Below are 18152 nucleotides of genomic sequence, written 5' to 3'. Positions count from 1 at the left end.
TGGGCTCTGAATGAGACAGCGATTCAGCCCGTTGTCAGCAGGGAGGGTAGACTAGGAAGATGCTTGACATCCCCTCTTGACTGCCCTGAAACACACAGCTATTGTGTCCATCCTCCCCCAGCTGTCATTGACAACAGTGGGAGAGTATCTAGTTTCTCCATCCCGATATCCAAAATCAATGCTTCCTACTGAGTTACATGTTTTCTGGCTCTGCTCAGAAACAGTTGTTTGATCATTGTGTTTCTGGCTTTTGAGTATGAAGAGTTTGCAAAAAGAAAGTTTAGCAGCTGGGTGAAGCTGTGAGCAAAGCTTTGATCTTTTGGGAGCTGAGACTCACCCACCGACGTGCAGACACTGATGTACAGGCGCACACAGATGTGCATGTCTGACCCATACAAGTCAGCTTGGAGTCATGTAAGGGCACAATGGGTCAGTTTCTGCAGCCAGTCATATGGCCAAGACCACAGCTGCTACCACCCCACAGCTGGAGTGACCATGCAGATGCTGATGATGCCAAGTGAGATCTTCAGCATATATCCTGCTCAAGGCTTGAATTTGCGCTATTCTGTGTCTAGCAAGACACATCTGCTGCTCCATTGCTCTCTTTAAGCCCAAGGAATGAGTCATGACAAAATGCAGATCTCTGCAGCCCTGGGGAGACATTCCCATCATGGATTCCCAACACATCCAAAGGGCTGTCTTCCACTCCAGGAGATGCCTGAACTATTGTTCTTTCTGATTTTAAAGCGCTAATTCTCCCATGATCTCAAAGCAATTTGTGAGCTCTGATGTTAGACCATGCATCTCTGAGATAAATGCCCACTTTTGGGGGAAGCCATCCAGAAGGTTCATGTAGGGTTCTGCAGCAGAGCCGAGAGGTCTGCAGCAGCCTTGGCCCCCAAGGCTCTGCTCCCAACACAAGGGCACATGAAAGTTGGAAATTGGCATCTCTGGAAGTATTGCGAAGGGTTAGCAATGCATGTCAGGTCTCTTTGCCCTCGTGGAGGAAGCCAGAAAGTTGTGGCTTCCCTCCACAAACTTTTGTAAACCCACAAGGCCAGGACTTCACCATGATTGACTAAGGCTAATAGTAAAAGAATAAAAATACTTTTGCCCTTTACAGAGCTATTGGCTGTAAAATACCTAGGCAAATGTATCTTGAGTGAAGAAACGCAGCAAACGTGTTTTACGGGAAGAGTGGCAAATGTTTGCTTTGATGCTGCGCAAAGTACCCTGTGATCTCCCAACCCTTGTAGCTGACACAGTGCTACTAAAATGGATTGTGTCCTTGTGTGACCTTGAAATGACAGTGATGTCTGTATGATGATGATGTTGATCCCTCCTTTATAAAAAGTGCATTGGGGTCATAGCAAGAGAGCTCTCAGTGCTGGAGGAGGCGTCTCTGTCGTACTCCTTGCCACCTTCATATTTAGAAGCTGATATTTCCAAGCACATTTATATGGCTGCATAGCCACAAGTCCAGTAAAGGATTGTAATTAAACTTGATGTACTTTATTTGCAAGGGTGGATTCATATATACAACATTGAGTTGTCTGTCCTAATCCAAGTCTCCTTGAGCAAACAATTCTGAATTTACATCTCATAAAATAGCCAGCGTTTTCCCATGGATGACATAAACTTAGGCAGCAGCATACAAATATTGCAAGTTTAATACTTTCCTACCGGTAAAGTAACTTCCCTAGGCTCATTCCAAACTTACTTCTATCCCAGGTTTTGATGGGCCATTGGCAAAGACTGTTCTGCTCCTGCATTTTTCTTGAATTTGGGTATGTGTATTTTTTTCTTGATAACCTGGCCTTCCGGATACATTCTGTTGTTTGGAGGTGAATAGTGCAGCCAGTATCCATAGCCTTTGGTGTTATCTTCCTGTGCCTGGAAGCATCAGTACCATGTTTTTTTTACAATTGAAATGGATGTGGGTGATGAAGAGTGGCTGGAAGGATTAGTAAAAACAAGCTGTCTTCCCTGAAATATCAGTGGAAACTGTTACCTGAAGGACCTAAAGGAGAGGGCAAAGGATGGGCTTGATCATTAAAGAGCAGAGGAATAAAGATTCTCTGGAGAAGGCTCAAAACAGGGTAGTGGATGCATTCTGGGAAATGTTTTTGGTAAAATAAATACAAATGTAGAGGTGAATTTTAAACTTGTTCCCATAACTCCCAAGCTGATTGGAGGCCACTCTGTAGCCTATATTAATTGCAAAAGAAGAATGATTTCCCAAGCTCTGCTCAAGGTGACAGCCTTATAGACAGATGAGTGGAAAGTTGAAAAGATATGTTTATAGCAAACAACTGATCAGGGGTGTGGAGGAGAAGGAAGATGAGGGATTGCCCAATCACAGGGAACAGTACGCTCTTTATTTTGTAGAGCCATGGGCCAGCTCAGTAAGGTGGAGGTTCATCTTGATTAAAAAAAAAAAAGAAGGGAGAGTGAATACTGAATGTAATGGTTCATGTGTGAAAAAAAAATTCCTTGCTTATAAATACAGAGTGGTCCCAAGAGACAAACCGTGCTGTAGCAGTGTATCTCAAACATAGCCAAACCATCATTGTGTTTCTTCCCAAGTAAAAAAACTGCTGATCTGTGCTCTTGGAAAAAGTGGGTCTAAACTAACAATCCCAAAGTGCCAGTTGTGGTTGTGTTGGCAGAATATCGCATCGGAATAATATTGGCCTTTCAAGGCAGTTAAACAGTACCAATGTACATTTGGCTTCCAGAAATGCAATTACAAAGGATAAATGATTATCCAATTTGCTGAGGTGTTTCAATGAGTTCATAGGATTGTAACTTCAATATTAGCCATGTATTAAGCAGAGGACTCTGTGCAATTTTCAGTGCCATTAGTTTGGGTTTCAAAGGGCACAGACACATGAAAAAAGCTCTATACCATTATATAGGGTACAAGGACACACAATCTTGCATTTATCACTCTCATCTCTTGCCATGGAGTTGACTTTCAGGAAGGTGAGGGTTACTTTTTTTTCCTTCCTGAAAGTTCCAGGAAATATGACCAGAAATGGTTATTTAGGAGCGAGCTGTGCCTGAACTTAAGCAAGCCACAAGGGTTTGCTGCTTTGTGGACTTCTAGGAGCTCTTGGCGCTGGGATAAGTGTTGCAGAATGAATTATCTTCTCTTTGGGGCCACTTCTGCAGGATTTGTCACTATGTGTCTTGTAAAAGATTTGCCTGGCAAAAGTAACTCATGGCTGGTTGTGGGATTTTTTTCCTCTTTTCCTCCTTTTCTCTGCCTCTTGTCCCCTTTCCCTCTTTTCCCAATGTGGACTGCAGGTGTGGGCTGCTGCAAGTGGGAGACAGAGTCCTTTCTATCAATGGCATTGCAACCGAGGATGGAACCATGGAGGAAGCTAATCAGCTTTTGCGTGATGCTGCACTCACAAACAAAGTAGTGCTGGAGATTGAATTTGATGTTGCAGGTATGTTGCCCGAGGAATTGCAGTTCCTCACTACTGGCAGGACTCTGCCAGTGCCTTTGCTAACCTATAGGAGGGAGGGTATTCACACAAATACACGAGGCTTTTGCTAGAGCTCAGAGGGAAGAGGGAGAAGACCCTGTGAGGTCTTCTCTGTTTCTCATTGTTCTCCAACGTGCAGTGAGATGGAGAGTCCTTCTGATTCTTTCAGAAATGTCTTGTGCTCACCACTTGGCTGAGATAAGCCTAAGGAACAGAAGCCACCTGCACTTGAACTATTTACCCATTTATATGAATAATATTTATATTAACGTATGGCCTTGAAGCAAGGAGGGAGCCAAAGTGCAGCTTTGTATTAAAAAAAAAAAAAAAGCACAAATCAAGAAAAAAAAAAAGAGCCGCCTCGATTTTGAAATACAGCATGATGTGAGCATTTCACTTGACGTTCAGAGCATATATTTTTAATGAGAATCCAAATTTTAACCTGAAGTCTGCAGGGCCTTAAATAACAACCTTATTTGAACCAATAAAGCTGAGTTTTAGGGGCTGCTTTTTCTTGGTTCCAAAGAAATCAACCATGCTACTGCAAACTCTCTTTTTTTTCTTGTTTTCTTTCATCTGTTTTTTTGTTTTATAGAGTCTGTCATACCCAGCAGCGGTACTTTCCACGTTAAATTGCCCAAGAAAAGAGGTGTAGAGCTTGGAATTACAATCAGCTGTAAGTATTGCTCTGGCTTGCACTACCAGTTGCAAGAGCCTCTGCTTTCCACCCTGGCCTATCAGACAGGCCAAATGGAGAGAGATAAGAGTACCCAGACTGAATTAGATGTATGCTTCCTGCCTCTATGAGTTGGCAGCTGCAGAGAAAAGCGTCTGCATAGAGGGTTGAAGGGTTGGGGCAAAGGATGCGTCTCAACTGATCAGCTGGTCTGTGCCATAGACAAATATTATATTAGTAGTATTTTTATTTTAAATAATTATTTTAAAATAATAATAATTATTAAGTTATTGATATTATTTTATGGCTCACAGTTGTATTATGTTCCTTTTAAAAAAGAAGAGCTTGGGTCTGTTGGGACCCTTGCAGGGAAAGGTAGAGGGAGGAAAGCAAGTGTGAAGTGAACCCACAGCTTGAAGGACAGAGAGGTAAAACTGCCAAGAGGAGGATACAGAGAATGGTGGGGGCTTAGAGGTGCAGGGAAGGCACTTTAGGGACAGAAGGGTTCGTGGTGGGGTTTCCCAGCAGTCACTGCTTTGACTTACCCCAGCCATAGAGGAGATCCGTCTGCCAGGACTTGGTGGGCATTGAGTGAGTAAAACATAAACCTTTTTATTTCTTTGCTCTCTTCTCTGCTCGCTCTTGATTAATTATCCTTGTTTCTCTTCTGAAGCATGTTTTTAGTTTAAAGACCTTCTGGCCTCTTTGGAGAGAATACTGTAAGGGGATGATGTAGGCAGATCCATCTCAAATTTCTGGTCAGCAAGAGGTCTTGTTTGTTACGCCTTGCATCAGGGAACTTTTCTTTTATGGCAAATGTGAGCAGGTCTCACATCACTCATCACTCTTTCACTGCTGGGTAAGCCGAGTTGAATCATCTCAGATTTGCCATGCCCAGAGGCTGCCACCATCTCTCAGCTGAAACAAAGCAACTTGTGAACCTGCAGTAATGGGATCTTGCATCTAAGCCCTCAGGAGCGTGGACCCAGCTGTGTCTGGGGAATGGAGTTGCTAGGGACACTTAAAAACTTGGTTTCACTAATGTAGATAAGCTATTTGCAGTTACCTCTCAGCATTTACAGCATTAATCAGTGAGTTAACTGGAGGTGTTCTGGTCTAAGTCTGCTGAATTTCAGGAATGACTTGAACATCAACAGGGTAATGGCTTTGCACCCTGTGTTAGTTCTTCTCCCTCTTCCCCGTTTCCCCTTTTTGTGCCATGAGGATAATTCTGAGAGATAACAGCACAGTATTTAACATTTGGCTTGGTAGCAATTACTGTCTGAAGACATCAAAGCACTTTCTGAATGCAGGAGGGTACCTGTAACAACATTTCACTGGCAGAGGAGCGGGGCACAGTGCAGCACCCCTGTCTGCGCTGGGTTCCCAGTCTGCTGCTCTGCCCGCTGCGTTGGCATTGCAATCTCAGGTAGCAACGATGGATGATGGATCTGGTAGAAAAAACTTGCTGGCTTAAGCATGGCCAGGGTGTCACCCTATTTAAGCTTCAAAGCTTGGTTTGTATCTGGGGTTGGAGAGCAAAGTGAACCTCGGAGTTACTGGCAAGAATGTTAGTCTTTATTTCTGGAGTCTCACTTAAATGGGATCTGCTTCAGCTGTGCATTTACATTTCAAACGTATTTTTATGTTGAAAATGTTTCCATTTGAAATTTGTTTAAAAAATTGATTTCACACACTTTTTTTTAAATCACTGCTAAATAAAAAGAAACTGGCACATAAGTTTTAAATAGTTAGGTACCCGTTATCCAGCTACAAAGCAGTTTTTTAACAATACTATAGATTTGATCTTTCTGATTATTGAACACGTTTGCAGGATGTTGTTTAAATAATGCATATGCATAAACTTAAGATATATTCCAGTCCTTTGCTGAGTCAAAGCCCAATATTATGTTTACAAATGGAGCAAAAGACAGCCAGCCAGATAATGCGGTGGCAAGGATGAAATGCTAGTTGAATTCTAATTCTGTTTTCATATATTAGTCTGTATAAGCCTATGTCCACATGACCCTTAGCAAATTAGATCATCATTTTGTCACTCTGCGTCTGACCGGGCAGATAAATATACCAGTTTCAAACATTAAAATCAAAGCAAGCAGCCTTATGGTAAGTACCTCCTGCAGAGACATGATGCACACGCAGGAATGTGATGCAAGCAGCAAGAGAAAAGAGGTAAAACCAACTCTGTTTTGCTTGGTTCTTCCCAGTTCTGCTGATTTTAATGCTTGTATAGGTCTAGAAACAGCTTTTGCAGCTTTCCTTCTAACAAGGAAGGATGTTTGGCTACTGTTTTAAAATAGGGGACTGGGTTTACTGGCCTCCCACACTGGGTTCCTGTTCCCTACTCTGTAAAACTGGGGCAGGTTAAGGAGATGACAAGCCAGAGGGATAAGCAGAAGACATCCCACACTTTTGTGGCCACAGAATTGAGTTTGTTCTAAAATGTGCTGGTCTGGCTATTCTGTAGATGAAAGATGAGTTCTGTTCTGTGAGATTTACCTCCTGGCTCATATATAGTTAATTCCTCTGTCCAGGAAGGTTTACCATTACCTTCTTAAACAGACAGAAAGCATTACAACCTCATCAGAGGAGCACTACAGGAATAAAAGTGATCAAATTCTTGCTGTGCTGTGGCTCTTGGAGCTAATTGGGAGATGGGCTAAGTAAAAGAGGGAGAGAGCAGGATTCTTGATGGATGTATTGGAAGAATTTGTGTAATGGAGCTAGCTGCAAGAGGAACCATAAATCTGCTAGAAAGCCTCATAAAAGGGCTGAGAACGCAGGAGGTTTTTGTATGAGGAGGGCAGGTGCTGCTGGTTCTGGGATGACCATGCAGAGAGGGTCTGTATTTGCTCCTGGTGAGGGGCGGATGTTAGCTGAGGGCATTCTGTCTTCTCTGTGGTCTCATGGTTTGCTAGAAAAAGAAGGTTTCAGCCGGGTTAGCCCCCGGTTGTGGCCTGTGCACATGGCTGTCCAATACATGGATCTCTTACCACTACTCAAACACAGTGTGGCAAAGGGATGCAGCAAATGAAGATGCATGATGCAAATATTTGCATGTAGCATTATTTCTCCTTCATTCCCCATAAAATGAATAGGAAATCCAAGGGGTGAGCCTTTTACTGACCGCACTGTGTATTTCTGTGGCACCTCAGTACCCTCAAGCCTCATTTCAGTGTCCTACGTTTGCTAAATGCAAATTAGCAAAGCGAAATGCTGAAGCTGCCTTCTGTGCACTGCTTCCGTGTAGTTCGTCCAGGGGCGAGGGACAAGAAACCAGCAAAACCACTCTCATTTTCTCCATACTCTAGCGCCTCAGTTTCTGTCCTAGGGAAAAGGCTTCATTTGTTTTTAAAACAGCTGCTCTGCTTAAGAGCCAAGTGTGCACTCTTTTCTGCTCCATAGGGTTCAGATGGCTGAGTGGGCTGTGAAGCTCAACTGTTTGCAGAGACCTCTGGGCTGCACTGGGTGGTGGGGGTGTAAAGATGTGCCAACTGATATTTTTGACACAGGGATGTGAAGACGTGGCTCTTGTTAGTCTGAACTACTCCTCTCCATTAGCAGAACACGTGCTCCAAGTGCTCTGGGCTTGCTGTCTGCATTCAGTTCTAATGATACTGTTATGCCTTTGTAAGTTTTCTGTAAATCTCTTACAAATTAAAATCTCCAACAGCGAGAAGCTAATAGTTTTGTATTCTTGTATGTTCAATACCTGACCTCTTAAAACAAGGTATGGATTTGTTATTAGCCTCTAGAAAATGATAGTTGATTACACAAAAGATTGCTTTTTGTGTTTCCTTTTTTTTTTGTCTGTCTCCAGTGTCCTCTCTGAGGTCTTGTGAAATTCAGTGCAGGGTAGAGGTGTGGTGGTGTTTAAACAGATATTGAAATTACCATTATTTTTAGCTATGCATTAATGCTTTGTATAGCACGCTTATCAAATTACCTTTATAGATCTTAACAAATCAATTCCTGTGCCCTTGGTGTGAAGTACTGCAGATAAGGAGTAGGTAGTATATCTGCTTGCAGGTGATAAAACCAGAATTTGGATAGATAGATAACTTCGATTAAGTTGCTTAAGCAGTCTAATCACTGTCCTAGTGAGAAGATGGATCTGTGAGCCGAGCAAATCTAGCTTTGGGTGCTGGATTAACCTGGGACCTGCTGCCAGCCTGTCAGAGTGTGGCTGCAAGCGGCAGAGTGCGCGGCAGCCTCCTGCCCTCCGCCCTCACTAACGCTGCAGCTTCAACAGAGATTTGCAGCTGATCACTTCGATGCTTTCACCATGTTTGTCCCTGTTTTGCTACCTGCAGATTTTGAAAGGAAATAGATCTGCAGTGGGGTAAATGTCCTGCTAGAGGCACTCATGATTTATGCACCTGCTGCTAAAACAAATGAATGATAGAGGAAAAAGTTGGGGACTGGGGATTTGATTCACTGCTGCTTTTTGTAATTGATTCTGATTTGCTTTTATTCCTCTTCACATTCCTTAGATATCTTGAGATAATTTGTTTTCTGATTTTGTTTATTTGTTCCAGTTTATAAATTCTTGCTTTCTTAAATGCATTCATATGACGTTATTACACTTTTCTTTAATTACACATTGGCAGAGGGCTGCTTTGGCTTGGTCAGTAACGAAGGACATTTATAACGGCTTGATGCCTGTGAGATATGTGCTTGTGCTCTGTGGAGGGGAATAATTTACCAATACGAGTCATTATGCATTCTATTAAAAACACAAACCGGACATGTGTTTCTGGCCTTGTCATCCATCACAGAGTAAACGCCGAGTGAGCCAGAATCCCAGCAGAGGTGGTGAGAGACTGAAAGCAATTTATAAAAAGTAAATAACAGTATTGATCAGTTCACCTTTTTATCACTGCCTTGTCTCAGCTGCCAAGCAGTGTTTTCAGTTTGATTTTCTACCCCCACCTCACGCTTCTACTTTCACCTGCTGTTGATTTATGGAACTTGTTCTGGACCACTGGAGCAGATTTCAACTATTTTTTGTATTGGTAAACTCACCAAAAAATAAAAATGTTTCTGAAAAAGAACCTGCTTCCAGCTGAAGTAGTTTGCCCTGGCAGAGGTTGGCCACAACCAGAGAGAGAGCGTGGGTTTCTGCACACCAGCTTCTGTCTCTGCGTCTCGATCCATCTCTTCCCTTGACTCCCTTTGTTGCTATCTCTGTTTTACAAATGGGAAAGCAAGACCTGGAGGCAAGGCTGGGCATCTGAACCGTGTCTTCCTACAGCAAACAGAATTACCAAGGCAATGTCCTTTGAAGAGAAATAGCCACATTTACAGCAGAAACAAATGGATAAAGAGGCTTTACGCATCTGTATAAATGTCACAACTCCAAAGACCACAGCCCTAATAATATAATAATGTAGTTGAAGGGTGTTTTTTAAATTGCAAGCAAATTTGAAATGGTTTATCCAAAATCTCACCAGGGTTCTATGTAGCTAATGCCTCTGACCTAGCCTGAGCCACCACTTCAGTGAAATTGCAACTTACCTATAGACAGACAGGCACGTTGACGGCTTGCGTGAGCAGCCCAGAACAGTTAAAAACATGGGTCCCAGGGTGACAGAGGTGGTTGGGGCAGCCAGGTACCAGCTGAAGGACAGAAAGCCTAGCTGGTTGCTCTGCTGGGGCACTGGGAAGGGCTTTGGGATGCCAAAGGGGAATTATTTGAGTTGTACCTACTGTTTTTTAAAATGAACTGTTTGTGCTTTGAGATTTCATTATCTGGACTTTATATCTTATGCCTCTGGAAAGAGAATAATTGTTCATTAAGTCTCTTTAACTTACCATTCAGATTTGTAGGTACAGACTATTAATGATGGTTTTGTAAACTCTTTCCATTTTATACTAAGTGATTATTTAAACCAGAACCCTGCCATTTATTAAAGTTTGGGTACTCTAATGGTAGGTACAGTTGTATGCAGTTGTATGTGGCTCTTGCATTTAACTGAAGTCTCAAGAAAATCTGTTTGGAAAGCACAACTTCAAAAAACCCTGCAAACAAAGCCCAGAATAATTTTTCCTTAAAAGTTCCTTTGTTTCCTAATGGACAAAACACTTGGTTAGTCAGTGTTGCTTCCCATACTAGAAGCTGATGCTGTGTTCAGTGCTGAGGCTAATTGCAGAGCTGCAGAAGGATGAGGTATTGCTCTTTGCTCAGAGGCTGACTGTGGGTAGGACCCCCCCAGCCCCGCAGGGTTTGTAAGGCAGATGCTGAGATAAACACCATTTCTGCAGAACATAAGGCATGTTGTTGTTTGTACTTGGTTTTTTGTTTTTCCTTTCCCCTTCCTTTGCTCCTTCCAGTGTTCACGATCTCTGGACACATCGCTCCAGCAGTGACTGGGTCAGGTGTAGAGATGACCATCTCCAGTCCACCACCAGACTGTAGAGATCCTCCCTAACCCCTTTCTGTCACGCTGGCTCTGCTTTGAAACGAGTAAACAAACCTTGCAGTGAAAAGTATTTTTGCTAACCTGGATCGTTTTGACAGAACCAGGCTAGGGAGCAATTAAATCTGCAACATTCTGGGGTTGTTTAGCCTGGAGAAGAGGAGGCTGAGGGGAAACCTTATTGCTCTCTACAACTACCTGAAAGGAGTTTGTGGAAAGGAGGGAGCTGGCCTCTTCTCCCAAGTGACAGGGACAGGACAAGGGTGAATGGCCTTGAGCTCCACCAGGGGAGGTTCAGGCTGGACATCAGGAAAAAAATTTTCACGGAAAGGGTCATTGGGCACTGGAACAGCTGCCCAGGGAGATGGTTGAGTCACCTTCCCTGGAGGTGTTTAAGGGATGGGTGGATGAGGTGCTGAGGGGTATGGTTTAGGGAGTGTTAGGAATGGTTGGCCTCGATGATCCAGTGGGTCCTTTCCAACCTGGTGATTCTATGATTTTATGATTGCCAGCCCAACCAGGGCTCGAGGTGTGCTAACAGTCTCCCATCATCCCCACTCAGACCAGCTCTTTGTGCGCTTCTCAGCAGTAAATACGCGCTCTATGTTGGAAAAGAGAATAGCAATAGTAATAAAAGAGCGATTTATATCTCTGTCTGCCGTGCTATTAGTCTATGGTCCATGGCCGCCTTAGTCAGAGGGGGGATTTCTGTGTTGATTTTAGCTGCTGCACCACATCCTTCCCTCCCACTGCACAGCTCTGCCTGGTGTCTGTTAGTCTGTCTGCTGGCTGGTCTGTGCCGTGAATTGAATATAGGTACAAGCCCTCAGTGAATCTCCGCAACCCTTCTGCTTTTCTTCAAGCCATGACTGCAAGCTGACCATGAGCGGCTAGGTCAGAATGGCCTGGCACCGTGCTCCAGAAGGAAATGAAGGAAATAGTTCTTCCAGGCTCTGTATCATTCAGCAATTGCATTGGTGTGGCTATTATAGAATCAGTTACAGTCTCCTGTTTGGTGTCAGCCTTGCTACAGCTGAGAGTGGCTGTCATTTTGCTCTGTACAGTACAGAAGGTTTAGTTATATCTGAGAGAGGGTAACCTTAAAGGAAACAGGTTAGCACATGGTTTTTTAAATCTCATAAATGAAGGTAAACAACAGAAAAAGCCAGAGCAGAGATGTTGCTAAGAGGAAGCACTTAATGCTTTATGTCTGACTTTCAGGGTGCTCTCTGCTATTCAGACAGGTAGATCTCTGTGTGGTTGATGCCACATGCCTCAGATATTTTACTCTCTGACCTGTACCTGGTATATTCAGATGGTGCGAGTTTCTTCCTTCCCACACAGTTTTTGCTGAGGTCTGTCAGCTTTAGATGAGACAATGCAATTCCCATAGCGAGGCAGGAGGGAGTGATGCGGGGTGAAAAGGGTGCTCTTGGCATATGTGTTTTTGGTGTGTGGGTGGCAGAGGGGTTCAAGTTATAAATATCTCTTGGATTTTTCAAAAGAGCAGCAGGTCTTTGCAGGCAAATTTGAAAAGGAAAATGCTCCCAGAAGCGCATATCCGCATCTCTTGTGGGCTGAAAAAGTTATTAGAGTTGGACAGGAGAGAAGTGTTGGCAACTAACCCTTCCAAGCTCCAGCACTGAAACCAGTCCTGATTTATCTAGTTGTATGATGAAGTGACCCGGGGAATTGAACGAGCTAGAAAACAGTGTTTTATCTAATTCTTCCTTGGTTATTTTCCACTTAGAAAATTTCCCAGCCCACTTTACTTCAAGGACATGGAAATGCTTATATTAAACACAGCACTGAGCGAGGTACTCCCTGGGCAGGAGTGCTAATGTCTGACTACTGCCACAGTTGTTGACTCACTTGCTGTCTTGCGTCAGAAGTGTGGGTGAGAGGGTGTTTAACAGTGCTGGGATTGGGCAATCCCACCTCTTGCTGCTACACACCATGTCTTCCCCTTCTTCAGAAAGAGGTGAAAGGTAGCACATAGCTAACTTGGGCAAAGGACAACCAAAAAACATTTTCAAGGATTCACTCCTTCTTTTTCCTGGTGTGGATTCCAGGGTTCAATTGTGAAGCATTGTTTTGTCAAAGGAATATTAACTGCCTCTTCTTATAACTCCTTCTCTCCTTTAACCATCCCAGTCCTGGATAGCAGACTCAATACCAAGGTTTGTACTCGTGTTTCTTTTGCAGCTGCAAGCAGAAAGCCTGGGGAGCCTTTGATCATCTCCGACATAAAGAAGGGGAGCGTAGCACATAGGTAAGCACAGAATTTCCCATCCTTTCAAACCCATTGCAAAATCTGGCCCAGTAATGAGAGGTAGAATGATGGCCAGGCAGTAGCACTTGGGTCTGGATTTTGCCAGATATCAAAGAGATCTCCTCCCTAGAGGTTGGTCTTAGACCACTGTAGGGATTGCGATAAAATCTGTCCGTATTGAAGCAAGTAGAGTTGAGCTAATGGAGACGGTGACGAGGGCACTGATTCAGAGGTCTGCTGACTCTACGGGAGATGGATGTTTAGCACTTGAGTGTGGTAAAGGGCTTCATGTATCCCATAAGGTGCTATGGCTCATCAGGTAGTTTGCTCTATCTCAGCTACTGCTCAGGTGAACAGAGTGAGTGGAATTGTGGGCACTGGTGGAGAACTGTGCAAATAACTCAGCGTTTATTGACTTCACCTCTGAACCCAACTCCTCATAGTAAGGCTTTCAGAGGAATTTAGTGCTGCCAGAGGGCTCATTTCTAAGAGTGCTCATACAGGAGTTTCCATAAAACGTAGAATATCTGTCAGTTAAACATCAGGCGTTTCTCAGTGCTGTAGGTTAGCCAGGCTGTATATCTAATCTTCCTGCCTTGTTCTGTGTTGATGCATGTTCTGCACAAACTTCCTCTTTCTAAGCTATAATTGTCTCAGACTCCGTTAATGGTTGTTTTCCAGAAAAGATTAAGGACCAAAGACAGTAAAAAATTAATATTGTCATCACCACTGCAGGACTGAATGTGTCACAGGATCTGAAAGCTAAATACAAATGTACTTCTAGTTTTCTTTTCCTTTCCACATAGAACTGGCACCTTGGAACCAGGAGACAAGCTGTTAGCCATCGATAACATCCGACTCGACAATTGCTCAATGGAGGAGGCTGTGCAGATTTTAAGACAGTGTGAAGATCTGGTCAAATTGAAGATTAGGAAGGATGAAGATAACTCTGGTACAGAAACCCTGATGCAAACTGGTGCCTGTCCACTGTAATGACATTTCCCAATAGGTAGTGCAAACCAACAAAGATAAGGGCTGCTGCCTGTCCCGTCACCACTTTCCAATTGATTATAGTCTATTTTTGTTATTCTGCCCTTAAACGGAATCTGTAAGGTTAAAATCCTGTTTGGTATAAGCATGGCTGAAAACCTCTGGCTTTTGCTTCTAAATGCTGCAAATCTTTCCTACAATCTCTTTCATATGGCTGATTAAAAAACTCTGCATTCCTGTTTTCTCTTTCAGATGAACAGGAAACAACTGGTGCTATTATCTACACAGTGGAACTGAAGCGATATGGTGGACCCTTGGGAATAACCATCTCCGGGACAGAGGAACCTTTCGATCCTATCGTCATTTCAGGCTTGACTAAACGAGGGCTGGCAGAAAGGTGAGGTCTGGGAGCAGACAGGTTGAATTGATGAGGAAAGGGTTCTTGAACTTTGCAAAGTTTCCTTTGCTGTCATAAACTCATTTTAGTTTTAGTATTTAGTAATACTAAATATTTATTATTTAGTAATACTAAAACACCTATATTTAGTATAGGTGCAGGGCACGTTGGATGGTTGGGACTCTGCACTCAGGGTAATGAAAGAGGCTCAAAGCAGGGCACTTCTGGAAGAGTCAGATCCAGTGTATTGGCTGAATGTCACAGCCAGGAAAACTTGTTTCTCTGCCGCTCTTCCACAGGAGTGCTTCCTGATCTGTGATTTTCTGTTGCGTGCAGAGAATGCACAGTCTGCTCACAAAACCACCACGGACTTCTGTCCAGGTCTCACCTATTACTGAATTAAGGCTTATGGCAATGAGAATGGTGTGTCCTGCTGAAACCACAGAGATCTGCAAGTCTCCTGACCTGTCCCTGCTGGGTGCTTAGTCTGTTGCATGTGGAGGTATCTCAGTGCAGGGCTGGTGTGCCTTAAGCAGCAGATATTGATGCTGCATAAATGTAGGTGCAGATTTACCTGCACAACCAGGGAGGTTGTCTGTGTGTGTGCCTGTGTCTGAATCTATGTGCATGCGTGGGATTTAAAGGATCAGGACATTGCTGAGAATATAAGGTGGAAATGAGTCATACACTGTATCTTAATCTGTCTATATGGTAGTGTGACTTGTAAATAGATCGCTTCAGCAGTCCTGACTCACACTTCACATAGGGTTGCATTACCCTGTGCTGCCCGACAGGCAGAACCGCAGCAAAAAAAACCCCCTGAACAAATAGGTATAAAAATGCTAGTCCTTGGGAACACTTGAGTGCAGATCTGGCCTTTTGATTCTTTCTGTTTCAAGGCCACGGTCCCTCTTAGCTGGACTGTAAAACAGCTAAGTGCCTCTTTCTGCACTGTGTTCCTCAAGCTGTCAGCACACGTTCTGCTGTACATTTCCATTGCTTCCCTTTGGTACAAAAAGCAGAATATCATTGTCTCCCAAGACGTAAGGAGGAGGGATGGACCTCGCCATTAGTGGTCCTTGTCTTCGGGGCTTTTATATCACTGCTTGCCACTGTAGGATTCAGTCTTTTTCCCTAGAAAATAACAGCCACAGAGTATCTCAGGCTTTTCTGCATAGCAGTTCTGCATTGTACCTGCAGCCCAGCGGGAGAAAGGTTAAGGACAGAAAGCTGAAACACTGTCAGATGTCAGAAGACAGTCTTGTACCCTTGTTGTTCTCAGTTCCCTTTGCGATGCTGTGGCTGTTCCTCCTTCGAACTTGGATGCACATCAGTGAATGCTCTACAGAGACACGTAGTGCAGGCAAGTGCTGCGGTACTATTGAATTTTGATCAGGAGCTGGCAGGCAGTAAGGAACTAAAAGCCTTTTGAGAAGAGCGATGGAGCTGTTCAGCATGTTCACCGTAGCAGACTAACAATCAATGGTGCCTGCTCTGAGGAGTTGTATGCAGACAGAGCGATGTGGGGATTTCTCTGGGTGACTTTGGCTCCCTGCAGGGAGGTGAGGAGCACTGAGGTGAAGGCTGCCTGCGGGAAAGGTGCATTTCTTTCTCCTGGGAATAAGAGAAGGGAGAGGCTCGGCCTCGTCAAGGGAAGAGGGGTGGTCGTAGTGTTATCCTAAATTGTCCCTTTCCTGCCATCTCTACCCTTCTCTTGGGACAGGTTTCTAAAGGATGGGAATTTAGACCCAAAGCTGTGTTTGGCTTTTGCTGGAGGACAGGATGTTTTAGCAGCACTGATGCAAGGTGAGCCAGATCCTGGTGTCTGATAACAGGGACACAAAGGCTGCTCTTGTAGAGGCAAAGGTCTGCGCTGCGGCTTGGGCTGTTTTCTTGGTGATGGGGAAGGCAGGATGTCCTCTAGTGACTGTCACACATCTGTCACAGTGGGTGACAGCCCACCTAAACTGAAAAGGCTTCAGATTCAGATGTCTTGGGTTTTGTCTTGACCTTGAGAATTTTTTCCCTTGTACATCTCTGATCCTATAGAAACCTATAGAGGCAACTCAAGCTGTTGGGTTGGTATCGAGTGGTGGCTCTCTCCCATGTTAGTCGTTTCTCCTCCTGCAGTATTTGTGGGGTGGCTTTAGCATCGGTTGCAGAACTTGTTTTTTTTCCTTGGGGAAGGGAGTGTGCCTGAACAATACTGTTCAGTTCTGTTTGAGGCGTAATGGTTTTCCAAGTGCAATTTTGGGCTATTGCTGGCATTTTCAAGTGCCTGACCATTGGGGTTGCTGCAAGAGGAAATTACTTTCTTTTGGTTTAAAATCATTACCCCCTTGTCTTATCACAACAGGCTCTGCTAAAAGTTCTTATAAACCCTCTTTAAGTATTGAGAAGCTGCTATAAGGTCTCCCCAGAGCCTTCTCTTCTCCATATTGAAAAACCCCAACTCTCTCAGCGTTTCTTCGTAGTAGAGGTGTTCCAGCCCTCTGATTGTTTTTGGGGCCCTCCTCTGGACCCACGCCAACAGGTCCCTGTCTTTCCTGTGCTGAGGGCTCCAGAGCTGGATGCAGTACTCCAGGTGGGGTCTCACCAGAGCAGGGTAAAGAGGGAGAATCACCTCCCTTGATCTACTGGCCATGCTTCTTTTGATGCTGCCCATGATATTTTTGGTCTTCCTGGCTGCAACTGCACATGTTTGCTCATACATAGCTTTTCACTCATCCCTGGAAACGTTTAAGGTCAGGCTGGACGGGCTCTGAACAACCTAACTGAGTCGAAAATGTCCCTGCTTATTGCAAGGTTGGACTACATGCCATTTAAAGGTCCATTCCAACCCAAACTATTCTATGATTCTGCGTGTCCTCTGAGCAAGAAGGGACATGAAGCATGCAGCTCCTTGGGCTGATTTCTGTTTGAGGTGAATTAGGGACTGTTCAGTGATGATGGAGAAGCACAAGGGTCATTAACTAGACCCAGGTTGGCTTCTGTCTGCTTGCCCTCACAATGACATATCAAAATGGGCAGATGAGAGGACTGGACTTTGATTCACAGTTTCTGCATTTTTCCCTACTGAGGGACTTTCACAGTTTCTGCAGTTGTTCAGAGGTGGGTGATTGGTCTGGTGTCTTGGATAGGAGAAGCATCCCTGTGCTGGGTTCGGTGCTACAGCAGGAGGCCCTCAAATGCTGAACCAGTGCAGCGAGCGAAGGATCGCCTTTAAACTGCCAGTGGTTAAGCTTGATTTTTTTTTACTACGTAGATGAGACTTTTAAGACAAATACTCCGATTCTAGTTTGATTTGCGATTTATTAGAATGCACAAGTTTTCCCTTAGGGCTTTTTCAGCCTGGTTTGGATAGGACAAGACGGCCATCTAGTGGCTCACTGGGACAGTCATAGCACTGTCCAAGTATCTCAACAGCTTCAGCAGCACCAGGCTGAACAGTCCTGCCTGCTGCTTGGCTACATTTCCCCATTTGATTTACTTACAGTAGATGTTTTACAGCAGTGTATCTGTAAAAGTTTTGTATTTGGGGAAAGACAAGTAGATGTTTGACCTGTGAACGGTGCATTAAATCCCAGTTCTGCTGGAGCAGCAATTCAGTTTGGAGATCGAGGCACGTTGCCATGGACAAAAAGATATTGCAATCCAGATTTGCATCTCCTCCTGGCTCAGTCGCACAGATTCCTGATAGCTAAACCTCATGGCACTGCTGGAGGAGGAGAGGATTGCTGCTCTCACTTGCTGGCATTAGGGAGCTGGAGCGGTAGCGTGGTGAGATCAGTCCAACCAGCAGTTAGCACAAGGTCCTGCCTTGGCTGCCAGCTCTGGCAATGGACACATCCTGTCCTGCCTCCTCTTTCCAGAGCTGCAGCAAACA

The 18152-nt window shown here is 44.2% G+C and overlaps 1 protein-coding gene across 2 annotated transcripts in view; it reads left to right on the top strand.

Annotated features, from left to right (window-relative positions):
• The window catches only part of GRIP2 (glutamate receptor interacting protein 2), a 262314-nt gene that overhangs the window by 225470 nt on the left and 18692 nt on the right, over nucleotides 1–18152 (top strand). For both annotated transcript variants that reach the window (XM_054076728.1, XM_054076727.1), the window contains exons 13-17: nucleotides 3310–3455; nucleotides 4090–4170; nucleotides 12813–12879; nucleotides 13686–13831; nucleotides 14122–14266. In XM_054076728.1, the coding sequence (XP_053932703.1) occupies nucleotides 3310–3455; nucleotides 4090–4170; nucleotides 12813–12879; nucleotides 13686–13831; nucleotides 14122–14266 (585 nt within the window). The remainder of the gene's footprint in view (nucleotides 1–3309; nucleotides 3456–4089; nucleotides 4171–12812; nucleotides 12880–13685; nucleotides 13832–14121; nucleotides 14267–18152) is intronic.

Source organism: Cuculus canorus, chromosome 11, assembly GCF_017976375.1.
Source record: "Cuculus canorus isolate bCucCan1 chromosome 11, bCucCan1.pri, whole genome shotgun sequence".
NCBI lineage: Eukaryota > Metazoa > Chordata > Aves > Cuculiformes > Cuculidae > Cuculus > Cuculus canorus.
This window is presented reverse-complemented; position numbering and strand designations above follow the sequence as displayed.